The sequence below is a fragment of the Tupaia chinensis genome, unplaced genomic scaffold (assembly GCF_000334495.1).
Source record: "Tupaia chinensis unplaced genomic scaffold, TupChi_1.0 Scaffold138921_1, whole genome shotgun sequence".
Classification (NCBI taxonomy): Eukaryota; Metazoa; Chordata; class Mammalia; order Scandentia; family Tupaiidae; genus Tupaia; species Tupaia belangeri.
The window spans coordinates 1,381,530-1,394,863 of record NW_006198812.1 but is presented as its reverse complement, the minus strand read 5'-3'; the positions used below and the strand labels follow the sequence as shown (position 1 = coordinate 1,394,863).

At 40.0% G+C, this 13,334-nt stretch overlaps 1 protein-coding gene across 1 annotated transcript in view; it reads right to left on the bottom strand.

The window, feature by feature from the left end:
• The window catches only part of SYT16 (synaptotagmin 16), a 93,779-nt gene that overhangs the window by 16,236 nt on the left and 64,209 nt on the right, over window positions 1–13,334 (bottom strand). The window contains exons 2-4 of the mRNA XM_006161773.3: window positions 12,820–13,032; window positions 6,967–7,223; window positions 659–1,099 (exon numbers count right to left, since the gene is read on the bottom strand). Coding sequence (XP_006161835.1) covers window positions 659–1,099; window positions 6,967–7,223; window positions 12,820–13,032 — 911 coding nt within the window. The remainder of the gene's footprint in view (window positions 1–658; window positions 1,100–6,966; window positions 7,224–12,819; window positions 13,033–13,334) is intronic.

The following is a 13,334-nucleotide window of genomic DNA, read 5'->3' as shown; positions in this document are numbered from 1 at the left end:
CAATCAGTAAATACATTTGAATAAATGGCTAATTGGTCCAATAGCCCAAGATACTATCTGATCTTTTTAGGTATTTTTTTGTTTTGGTTTGGTTTTTGTTTTTTGAAAAGGAGGTCCTCACACTAGGTGATAGAGAACCACAGCCAGCCCAAGAGGGCAGTCACTCTTGTAGACACACAAACTATGGTTTGAAGCCCTGGGGGCATCTGAGGAATGGGGCATGTGGGAAAAACACAGGAAGGTCTCAGAAGAGGTGTCGGGAGTCCCCCCCAGCCATACTCATTAAGGACATTACTTTGAAAACCATGTCTCTGAGATTCATCATAATGCATATTGGGGGTGAAGTGAGGGGTCTGGGGGTGGTAAAAACACATGATCACTAACCAGGAGAGCAAGCAGCCTCTCCAGTTTTTCCATGCCCTCTACCACTGCTGCTGTCATTTCCTAAAATGGACAAGGAACACATCCGTCAGGTTATCGGGAAGACAGGCATGAAAGACCCATTGTACCATGAAGTGCAAAGCATGGCTTATAAGGATGAGGAGAGCCAAATGGAAAATTAAATTAAGGTTTCTGAATTCACAGGCAGAATCAAGGGCTGACAACTCTAGGCCTTCGAACACGCCGTGTCATTAGCAGCACCATTTAACATACTCACGCTTATATTACTTCTTGGCTCCAGAACCAGAGTCACTTTCATTTCCCCTTCTGGGTGCAGGTGACTGAGATAGAAGAGCTTCTCTCCCATCATTCTCTCTCGGGTCATTTTACGGGCAGCGTACAGGCGGAAACGGATAGCACAGGCAGCCACCTCTCTGGACTCCAGCCTGGAGAAGGTGACCTTCTCTTTGAAGACAGGGTTGGGCCCTCTCTGTATGCTTGTCCTGCCCCTCTGTTTCTTGCTGGGCAGCAGCACCACACGAACTTGCCAGGAGTTGACGCCACTTCGGTCCTTTTCTGGGAGGCCCTGTGCTTTCACAATGGTCACTATGAGCTTCTGGCTTGCAGGTCTATATTCGAAGGTGACATCTAAGTCGCCACACTTGGAGATGGGCTCTGAGACCCCAGATGGCACCTGCAAACTGGTTCCATCCTGCTCCTGTTGTGGGCAGAAGAAGAGATTAGGAATGGAAATGATAATGCCCAATTACATTTTGGCAAGTTGGTGCCCTGCTGAGCTCTTTCAGAATCCCATACCTTCTGTCCGTCAGTGCACAGCCCTCTGTTAGAAAGGCCTATGTACTCATCTATTTTTTCATTAGACTTTGAATTCTTTTTTTTTTTTTTTTTTTTTAGAACACAGTGCCTTGCATGTGGTGAGTCTTCATGAAAGTTTTTGGAAGGAATAAATATAGCTTTTATATTTTATGGTCCATCCCTGAGGCCTAAGGGTAAAGGAAGCCAGATCCCATATGACCCATCACTGTTTGCAGTTTGAATTCTGAGTCTCACGGTTTAAAAAACACAGCTGGCCCCAATTCCAGCAAGATGGAGAAATGGAGGTAAAGGCATTACGGTGTGACCATGCCTCACTGCCACCAGGTGCTTTCTCCCTTTCCTCTCTCTTTCTGGTGAGCGCACGTGCCCTCTGACAATTTGGGGGAGGGGGGAGCTTTTATAATTTTGCAGTGTTTCTATGTATACTGCCTCTCAAAAGCACAATTGCCTGCTATTATTGAAGCCAATTGAGATGCCAAGTCTAAAATGAGGTTGACAACGCATTTGTCCAAACGTGACTTTTCCTTGAGTTTCTAGGAGAAATGGTTGCACCTAGGCCTGTTCTCTATAGTCTAGAAACGCCAATAAATAAAAATCCTAATGGGGGTCCAGGAGGTCTATGTAGAAGAAGAAGGTTAGGGGTGAGTATGTCAAATTTTAATGTGGACCTGAATAATCCAGGGATTCTGATTCAGTTATGGGGTAGGATCTGAGATTTTGCATTTCTTAAAAGCTTGGAAATGGTGCAAGGGCTGTTGGTTATGCTGGCCTCAGATCGCACTTTGAGTAGCGAGGGTTTAGCCGGGTATCTCTAGCAGTCCTTTTGGCAACGGAAAACTGGACCTACAAGCAGAACACCAAGAACAAAGGCATAACTCTATCTACCACCTACTAGCTTTTGTCCCGGGTCAAATCACCGAGCCTCTCTCTACATTAGTTGAAAAATGCACATGAAGATGCCCACTTGACAGGGTGGTTGTGTGAGATTTTAATGGATGTGAAAATTCTTGCCCCAGACCAGATTTCTTAAGATATTTCCACCACTAGAGTAGTGCTGTCCACATTGGAACACATTGATGGAATTTCACCCACAGACAGCAACTCACTTGTAGTCACTCAGATCTGGCGTGTTAATTTTAGACATAGCAACTCAGTTGTTTTCGATGATAATGGACAATTGTGCTTTTTTCTCACTGGGAAAACTGGGTGGAACTGCATTACTATAATGAACCACCCTGCCAACAAATTATAAGTACTGTCGACATAATTCTACTTTTCCTCTGAAGGCATGACTATTACTTGTAACTAAATTTTGAACTGATTCTTACTGTAAATCAGATCTTATTTATGTAATTGAACACCAGACATTTCTAACTGAGAGACTTCTTCTTTTTGAAAATTATAATAAAACATCTCGAAATACACCTTGATCAAAATGAGACCCTCCTACTGATTTCAGGTGAAAGCACACAGTTCTCCAGAATTACATACCCCTAGAAGCCCAGGTCTTCCACTTCCTAGCTCAAAGACATTGGACAAGTTACTTAATCCTTTCCACATTCTGTTTTTTCAACAGTAAAATGAGGATTGTATCTACTGTAAAAGATTATTGTAAAAAGTAGAGGACTTGACATAGAAGTAGGTATCTAATATCTGCCTTCTCTTTTAAGATTCAAATTAGCCTACCAAGAAAATTAACATTTCTTGTAAAATAAAGGAAGCTTCTTATACCCCTTTCTCTGAGCATGCAATCCTGTGTGAGTGTTTCTATTCAGAGGTACTTAGTTTCAAGTGATAAGTGGTTGCTATAGAGACTTTTGAATACAACTGACTAGTGTATATATAATATTAGAAGCAAGTCTCCAAGGAGTTAAGCCAACTCAAAAATCAAGTCAGAATCTTTTCTCAAATTCTCTTGTCTCTTAAAACTCCCATGCATCTTAGCCTACTCTTCATTATCTCTACATTGCTTGCTTGACTGTAAGTAATAATAGCTAACAACTACTAAGTCATCCGTTCCGCTAAGTACCATACTATGTCCTTCACAGACTAACAAACGCCAGCTCTTATATACTTCAGATCTTCACGGCCTCATCTCTTGTTCTATCTTCTCCAACAGGCACAGTCTATTTGGGCTCTAAGTGGCTTCAGTCTGGCACAACCCAATATAGTCTTACCTCCTATCCATACAATATCATTCTCAGCTCTTATGACTGGCCTCTCTGTTGATGCCAAGCTGAAAAAGCTGCAGGACCTTGCCTTGCATCTATGCATGTAAAATCCAGTGTGGGGGAGGTTAATATCCCAAACTCATCTCCCCTTTATCTGAGATGAGTTTATATAGCTTCTTGGAGTCTAATCCCACAAGATCAAGCAATGATTCACATAGTGGTGGCCAGCTCAAATGCTAGATCCCACTTCTTCCCTGCCACTTCCCTTCTCCCTCACTCTTGTTCCTTGGGATTCCACTCACTGACTAAGTAGGGAATAAAAGCCTTTGCCTTAGGTTCTGCTTTTTGGGAAACCCAACTAAGAAATATTATCTTCTTACATGTTTACATCAACCTAACGAGGTAAGTATTTTAATATATTATTTGTGGAAGAGGAAGTTTAGAAAGGCTAAATAACTAACACCCTCCCCCGCCCCCATGCCAAGATCATATGCCTAGTCAGGATGATAAAGGATCCATATCCTGGTAGTCTGAGTCTTAACCAGTATTTAATACTCAAAATCCCAAACCTTACATTGAACCATAAGGTCTCCTTTCTTTTCCTCCAAACCTTGTAGCACAGCAATTTATAAGGATACTGAATGTGAAATGAAGAGGGAAGAAGACGGGAATTAGAAACATTTACTACCATGAAGTTTGTATCATTTTAGGCCCTGTTCTTACTATTGGTTGATATTTCCTTGTTTTGCCATGAACTTCACTATTGAGGTAAAATGTCCTAGTCAATGAAACTGTCTTCACTTACCCATCAGGCTATCTATTCAACACATGCTCACTCTACCTGCAGATTGCTGGGGGAGTCCTAAGAACTCTGAAGAAAGCACAGCTCCAGCCCAGGCTCTGATGGGCCAATCCAAATTGTGGTTTATAAAAACTAGGCTTTGTGGCCCTCCCTAGGTGGATTTGAAACAAAGATTTGTGAAAGTTGGCATTTTCATAGCAATTAATTATTCCAACACACATTACCTATCACCAGGCAACTAAAGGGGCTCCTCATGGGGGTTCTGTTTATACCTCTAATCCATCTGACCTTCCTGCAAGGCAAAAATCTCTTCATTCTTATCCCCATTTGGCAGATGTTAATTAACTTCACAAAACCAACCAACTAATCAGTGGAAAGCAGAGATGAAAAATGGGACACCTGTCTCCTCATGTGCTCCAAATCACCAGCCACTATCTCATTGTCCCTTACAAGCCCTGGATTTGCAGGAGAAAAAGTCAATGGCCTTTGTCTGCAGAGAAGAGCAGTACCCAAAAATCCATAAGCCTACAGGTAGTCACATGACATGACCAGTTTCCTTCTGAGGCAAAATAAATGATTCCTTGAGCTCTAAAATCTAGGATTTTCTTTTCAAGTGGATACTTGTGCCCAACTGTCAAAACCCATGTAATTTTAAAGATTTTTTTTCTGTCAAATTGAAAGCCTTTCTGTTTTAGTAAGACAGTGTTGATGTCATCTGTGTCACCCAAAGTAAACAGACCCACAATGTGTTCCCATTGCCAGATACATGGGGGAAGACGAGGTTCTTAATACAGCGAAGAGGCAAATATATCAATTCTTAAAGGGCAAGTTAAGCTGCAAAGCAAGCAGTTACAGGAGCTGCCTCTGAGTTGGATTTGAAGTTCTACTGTCGGAGCACCAAATTACAGTTTTTTGTCTCAAAATAGATAGGAGGTTGAATGGAGCACACAGAGATGTCTGGGTATTTTTAGAGTCAGAACATTTAGTATCCTCAATACCAAATCTTCTATTAAAGCTCCAGGAGGCAGGTAAATGGGAGGTTACCTGGAGAAGGCAATTCTAAGCCTGATGGCACAAATTATCAAGAAGACAGAATCCATTGGCAAGTAAATGGTTCTATTTCAATTTTGTGATGAAAGAGCCAAAAATAATATTTTTAAATATTAGACATTTTCATGTAAGATTATATGACTCTTAGCAATAAACTGATGGCGAAGTAGACACTTTATTTTTCCCAACAAAACTTACATTAATGTCCTGCCTTTCAACAAGCCACAACCACATATCCAAATTACCATTTTTGGTCCTTATCAGAAACACCAAATGGGGCATGAATGCACATGTATTCAGTTCACTCCCTACTGTTTCTAAACTCTAACATGTTAACATAAGGCTGTGGAACATCATTTTCTGTGATTTTTCCCCTTTTCCTTGATCATTTATTATGTAAGATAGTCTAGGACCTAATAAGAAATTCATCCTATTTATTTTCTCAGACTAATGTTAAGAAAATACAATCATTCTTCTACTTCTTCCTCCATCTCTAAAAACAAGTCATCTTGTATGACTTATTTCATCAAAATTGCTTTCAAAATAGGAAACAAATACCACCATTTAACACCTTCCAATGTCATATAATCATAATAGGAGGGATCTATCTAATGAAGAATAACCACTAATGCCTGTAAGATAAAATCATGTTTATAAAACACTTATTGGAGTGCCTGTTATCTAGAAGTATGCAACAAATGGTAGCTACTACCATCATCATCTCTAATTATAACTCTGGATGGTTAGACTTATTCTAGACTAAGCTAAAAAGAAATTTAGAAAAGGGTTTTTTTTTTCCTATCAGATTTTATTCCAAAAAGCAACATCAACGCCCATTGCTCTATTTCTCTAGGAAAAAACAATAGATCATTTAGACTAACATTCTCCTCTAAACTTTCAGTTCAGTTCAGAGCTAACAAATATATTCATACTGTAAGATCCTCATCATATCTTAATTTCATTTGGAAGGCCATTTTCTTTTAGTTCAGTTTTTAAACAATATTCATATTCAAATATTCATACATCAAGGTAAATAAAAATAGACTCCACTTAATTGAAACCATAAAGGAAATAAACTATCTCTCTACAGAACTAAAACCTCCTTTACTGAAAATTAAGGCTATAAAAAGCTTTTATATAATAGAAAAGTCTGACTGGTTGGGTCTATTCTACCACCATTCTTATTCCTATTTATTTATATTTTTGCTATATTTTTTTCATTTTGAAATAAATTTAGCTATGATTCTTTTTCCTTTTTTTAGAGAGAGATTATTGCTACAGAGTGCATGTGCTCACCAGAGAGACAGAGACAAAGATACAGAAAGCAAGAAATCACCCCCTCAATCCCTTCTCCTCCATTCTCCTCTTGGGATCTTGGGCACACATACACATGCATTCAGCATGAGTTTTAAGGTGCTTGGTCCAGGAGTAGAACTGCAGTCAATTATGTGGGAGTCCAGTGACGTAACCATTACACCATCTACTGGTCCTAGTTATGACTCTTACCAACTTCCATAGTGGCTTTAGTTATCTTAACAAAAATTTAATTTTAAATCTGTGTTCTTCAGGTCTTTGTTTTTCAAAACAATAATTCCTTTCTAGAACATTATTTTTGTGGGGAGAGAGAAAGAGGAAGGAAACAAGTGGAGAAAGAGGAGGGAGAGGTGAGAGAGAACCAAGGAATACACAGCACTAAAGCAAGAAAAGAGTAAATGGAAAACTTGCCTCTGGACTCCACAGGGAAGAGCTGTCAGTGGCATAGGAATCTTCAAACCCCCGGTTATTAAAAGCTGTCTCCATTTCCAAGCTGCCCTCTGTGGAGTGGCGACTGAGGCTTCGGACCACACTGGTCTCGTGGTGAGATGCGCCATGATGCCTGGTGTCCCCTCTCTCATATAGGGATTGTGAGTGGGCAGCAATGGAATCATCTTCACCATAAGACAGATTCTCAGAATAACTCAGATGGCTGGCCCCATTCAAATCTAAATTTTTACAAAGGATGGCATTTCAAATGTATTGTTTTTTTAACCTGGAGAAAGAACAACTGCAACCACAGCAATAAAAATTGCAAAAACAAAATCCATACCAATAACAATTGCAGAAACATAATTCTACTCATAGAGTGGACAACCTTGGTTCATATCATCAAAAAGGCCTTTTGCTCCTGACATGGGGTACAGAATGCTTAATACTTTCTAATACGATGAATATAAAGAATGAAACAAGCACAGCATTTGGTTGGAGTAAGTGAGCACAAGACTTTGGGAATGGATCTAGAGAACCAAAACCATAATCTCATGTGCAGAGCACATGGTCCCTTGATCTATGGCCCTTCCTTCTCTCTTCCACATTCACATTCCATATCATCCTCTGTTCGGAAGGCTTCCATGGTTCTACCAAGTGAAACGTTCTATATTTGATCCATGGGAAGAATACTGGACTTGGGTTCAGATGATCTGGGTTCATTTATTTACTTATTTAAAATTTACCAGAGGGCCTATGTGCTCACCAGGTGGAGGTGGAGAGGGAAAGTAAGAAAGTGAGAAATCACCCCCACGTGGAATGGTCATGCTACAATCCCTCCTCCTCTATTTTTCCTTTCAGGATTTAAGGTATGCCCGCACATGTGCTCAGTGTGTTCTTCAAGCTGCCAAGTCTTGGACTTGAACTTCACAGGCAGCCATGTGGGATCCAGGCTCTTCATTCCCATGCCATCAGCAGCCTGATGTTCTGGATTTAAATCCTGTCTCTACCTTAAGAACTTGAATATCTAAACTCTCTGAACTTTTGTCCTCTTATCTAAAAATGATAAAAATCCATCAGAGGATCATTGTGGACACATGAAATACTAGCCCACCTGTTAACCAGCTGGCCTTCCATAAATACTAGCCTTGCTTACCTGTCTTACTCAAATGGGACTCATCTAACCCATCAAAACCCCATTTTCCACCACTTCCCAAATTTCTCACTTCTAGTCTCGCAGGCTCACAAAAGTGCTGGTTGTGCTTTTTCTGTCCACACGATCCTCAAACCCTCTCTCCTATCCATTCCTTCCTATCTGAAGCTGTGACATCTCCTGAACATTCCCTGACACCTTAATGTAATTCTTCACTCTCTCTCTCCCAGTAAAACCTTTTCCCCATTCATCCCTTTCTTCTCCCCCAATGTTGAGGTTGCCCTCAGATGATAGTAAGGAAAAAACTGAGTCTTCTGAAGCAACAGTCTTCACGCTGACTTGTCCCACACACCCAAAGAGCAACTAAGGTCTCCTTATCTTTTTAGCCTCCACTGTCCTCTAGGAGCCCCCACCCCAGAATAAAAGAAAACTGGAGACACAGACAAGACGAGTGACTGGGATGGAAAAATAGATGGCATAAATCCAGCTCTTCTGTGCGCATTGTGTAAGGACAATTGTTTCTTCCCATTAACCTGATAACCTCAGCTAGAATACACATACATAGTCTTATTCTGCTGGTGGGTCTCACTAAAAGTTCACATAGCTTTAAAGTAGCTAGGTGTGCAGCAATTCTACTGGCTCTGGGTCACTTACACATTAGATTATGTGGTGGTGCCAGCGGTCCATCGGATAGTACATGATCCATCCACAGTAAGTATTCAGATATAAAACGTATATTATCACCCTATGTCAACCATATAAAAGCACCCTTAAGCAGGTGGGGTCCTTGGGGCACAACTTCAGAATCCTGATTTGGAATATTCTAAATCCATAGTAAGGCACTGAGAAATTCCCATGCCTACCTTATTAGTCTTAATAATTCAGTTCCAGACTCCTTGGAAACATTTTCATAGGATACCACAAAATTTTTACATTCACACTTTCAATTACTTGGCAAATACATTTTTAAAATACCACAGAAAATGACAGAACAAGGGAAACTCCACATGCAAAAACCTACAACATAAAGCAGAACTTCCTCCTAAGTCTCTAATTAGCACACCCATTCCTCACATACATGAATGGTAAAATGTCCTATTAAACAGTGGGTCATCCATCAACGTGTATAGCACCCAGCAGGATTTCAGCACAAAATCTAACTTTGCCAAGAAATTAGCCCCATAAAATTGTCTCATGACTTTAACTCCTACTGTGATAATACCTAGATCAGTAATAAGGGAATTTTCAAAAGCTACATTAAACCTTGAAAAGCTATTCATAACTGAAAAACATGAGAACTATATTAATGTAACAAACCATTTTCCATGACTGACAAGCAACGAATGAATTAGAAAAAGCAAATCTAGGGTATAAGTCAAACTGCAAGAAGGAAGAAAGGGAAAGGTGATTCACCTCTATATAAAGCAATCTTTAAAGAAGATCGGGTTACCATGCACACATGTACTAAAGTAGTCACCTGTTGTCAGAGAAATGTATCTTAGCTCCTTAGAAATTAAAAGACATAATTACATGACATCACCCATATTTATTTTAGCAAAGAAATTCTTCAACTTGTTTATTCCATATCCCACTTTGAAAGAATAAAACCCTATTGTCTGATTACTTTCACATGCCCAAGTCTCTCTCTCCTATCACCACCCATATGTAAAGATTTCTACTTACCATCAATGATAACCCGTTTTATGTGTCAACTTGGCTGGGCTACATTTGCCAATTATTCAATCAAACACTAATCTATTTGTTGCTGTGAATGAACTTTATAGATGTGATTAAAGCCCATAATCAGTTGACTTTAAGTAAAGATTATTCTATATAACCAATCTTAAGAGAACTGAGGCTTCCCTTGGGAAGAAATTTCAACTAAGAACTATAGATTTAGCTAATGCCTGAGAATTTCAGCCTACCCTTCCCGACAACCTGCCGTATAGAATTAGAGTGGTATGTTTCTGTTGCCTCGCTAGCCCTGATAATCACAAATTTCTTCTCCAAACAACTCATGAGATGCATGCACATGTGTATGTATGTACATATACTGTATGTATATACATCTATCTATACTTATACCAGTTCTATTAGGTTGTCAGGAAAGTCGTGACATATTTTTCCATGTTTTTCTATGCAAAAATGCATCACGACTTTCCCAACAGCCCAATATTTCTCTGGTTGAACCATGATGGATACACTGTCCCAAACAAAACTTAGCAGAGATTCTTATCTTTCTGATGAGACCAAAAAGGTAATATCTAGCTGTTATAAAATATCCTAAAATTTAGTATTCCAAGCAAAAATGAGGTGACCATTCAAAAGAGGAGGTGATTTCTATTACTCCACAGCCCACCTTTCATGCCTAAAGACCTCACGCATAGCTTCTGATCCAGAACACTTAGACGAAACCCACTTTGATGCTGTCAAGAATGCAGTGACAAGCCATGGGCAATAGAGACACAAGAGACCTTGACTGGAATACACTTGTAAAAACCTCACCACTGAATCTAGAATGATCTTGGTTAAAAATGAAATATGAGACAATAAACTAATAGCTCATTCATGGTTCTGGTTTTACTTGGATTTAAACCTTTAATTTCACTGGCAAATACTTCTGAATGAATTTTTAAAGCGGGGGAATTGCCTACAAGTAAATTTGATTTTAGGAAATTGGGTTTACAGTAGAATTACATAGCCAAATGAAAAGAGAACAGTCTGAAAAAAAAAAAAAAGTCCTTCCTGGGGTGCATGCTTAATCTTTTCATTATTCTTTATCACAGAAGCAAATATACTGAGGTAAAGATGAACAAAAAGAAATGGCACAGAAAAAAAGTAAGCAATAAAAACTATATTAACATTTCCATGACATTTGACAACCTAAATTTGGCTTGCCGCTATTCCTATGAAAATCTTGATTCTTCTCCCAAATCTATAGATTATTCATCCAATGTAGTGGACTTCTTCCTGTCTCCAACAGAAAACTTTTACCTTTTTAAAATCACCATCTGTCAAAAATTCACTATTACCAGCTATGACAAAAGATAAGTTATTGCTAATTCCAGGAAGGGCAAGGGTGTTAGAATAGTTGTCAGAACACTCAGCCATTTGTGTAAATCAGAAACCAGACGCTTGGACTTCTGGGAAATGGGGCCATTAGCTTTAGAATTAAACAAGCAACTCCTAGGGAATCAACTGCTATTAACTTTCATTAGCTAACATTTGCCCTCTCAATAGAGAGAAAGGAATGCTATGATGTAACACCAGAGGAAAAACAACGAGAGCGAGAGTGAGGACATGACAGAGAGTCAGCAGCCACAGATACTGTGGTTTGGTTATGTAAGGCCTTCATTTATTAGCTTACCTTGGGCTAAAAAGAATAGCAACATAATGTTATGTTGGCCTGTGTCAGAAAGTCAAACTACATGATGGATAGCAAGTTATTTCTGCCAAAAATTTAGGTTTCCTTTGTTAGTTCTACCTTTCTCCCTCCCCGGCCCCTTTTTTTTTCCTTGTCCTGTCCTTATTGCCAAATCAAAATTTTTTCCTCTTTTATCTTTTCACAGCTTCTGTGCTCTCCTTTTTCTCTGCCCAGTGTTAAAAACCTGGAAGATCTGCTTCTATGCCCCATTGGTTTGATTGACCACATACCCAAAAGGAGAGAAGAAAAAGGCTAGGGAATTCAGGTCATTGAGAACTGGTCATGAAGGTGTACAATGTGACATTAGCTTTTTACCAAATGCAATGCACAGACCCTTTCCTGTTCCAGTGTCTGTGTCTATTCAGGCCTCTGGGCATAAAGGAACTAGAGATGTCTGACCTTTTTGAAAAAAGCACTAAGAAATATCATACCGTTCTTGTTGTATCTCTTCTCTGGTTATTTTCTGTATGTAGTGAGGAGGGAGGGGTATCCTTAGTGGGTAGCCTTTCCACCATCACGAGCTGTGCCTATCCTCCCTATGGGTATTTTTGTGAAAGATAAACTTAGGGTAAAGATTCAGAGGAAAGCATAAAATGACCTCACCGAGTAATTCTGGGGTTTTTTTGTTTTTGTTTTTGTTTTTCCACCCAGTAATTCTCATGCAGGTGCGGGTACAGAAACCACCACAAGGCCTGAGGGTGAGGATGCAGGGTATGTGCTGTTTGAAAGAGTTATTTGATATTACAATAATACTGATTTTTATTTGGGAGACACAAATACCTATTGCTATAACAACATAAAGTGTTTAAAAAAACTATTAAAACCTTCAAAATGTCTTCTGAGTTTACACAGATGTGCAGAAAATTAACTGCATGATTCTAAATGGGAAACAAGGCACAGAATCTCTCAATCAGTGAACAGGTGTGCAGAATTTTCCTACTGAAGAGAAGAGAGTAAGATGGTACCAATCTTGATAAATACTGTTCTAGTCATTCATGCTCACAATTTATGAAGCAGAAACCTACAAGGAAGAAAAGGATCCTACAAATCAGGGTCAAGAGTTACCCATTTCTGATCCAATCCCCCCCAACTCCCTGCATGACAGCCTTCTCATGGGTTTAAAACCCCCTTTCCCCATCCCAGTCACTGCCACCCGCCTTATTTGCTTTCCCTCTAGATTCTCCGGTGAGGGGGCTCAAAACAGTCTCACCACTGGCTGTCCTGGGCTAGATAAAGGAAGGGTGTAAACAAAGACTACCTTCACAGGCAGACACCTCCGTGCTGCCTTCTTCATGGGTAGAGAGCAAACGGCTCGATTTCGGTTTCAGCTCCAATCCTGTCTGCTTTCCATTCTCAGATGCTCCTGAACGGAAACTCTGGGACCGGGACACGGAAATCTCAAATTGTTTGATCACCTCCTCATCACTGTCAGAAGATGTGGACGGCTCTTCATCATCCCCGAAGCTGTTAACTGGTAGCAAACAAAAAGCCATGAGTGTGAATTCTGTGACCCAAGAGAGGGATAGGCAACCCGGGCACACGGAAGAGAAGAGCATGGACAGTTGTGTGGATCCAAGCAAGCTCAAGCTGGATAGAAAGATATTACAGCTTTTTGAAACACAAAGGTGTCCCTGAAGGGGGAAACAAGAGAAGACAGACCATGGCAGTAATTAGAAATTCAGGGCTAGACACCAGGAGAAGCCACTAGGACACTCACAATCAACATAACCAACCCTTGTGTTGCAGCCCTGCTGACTTACACTGCTTATAGGA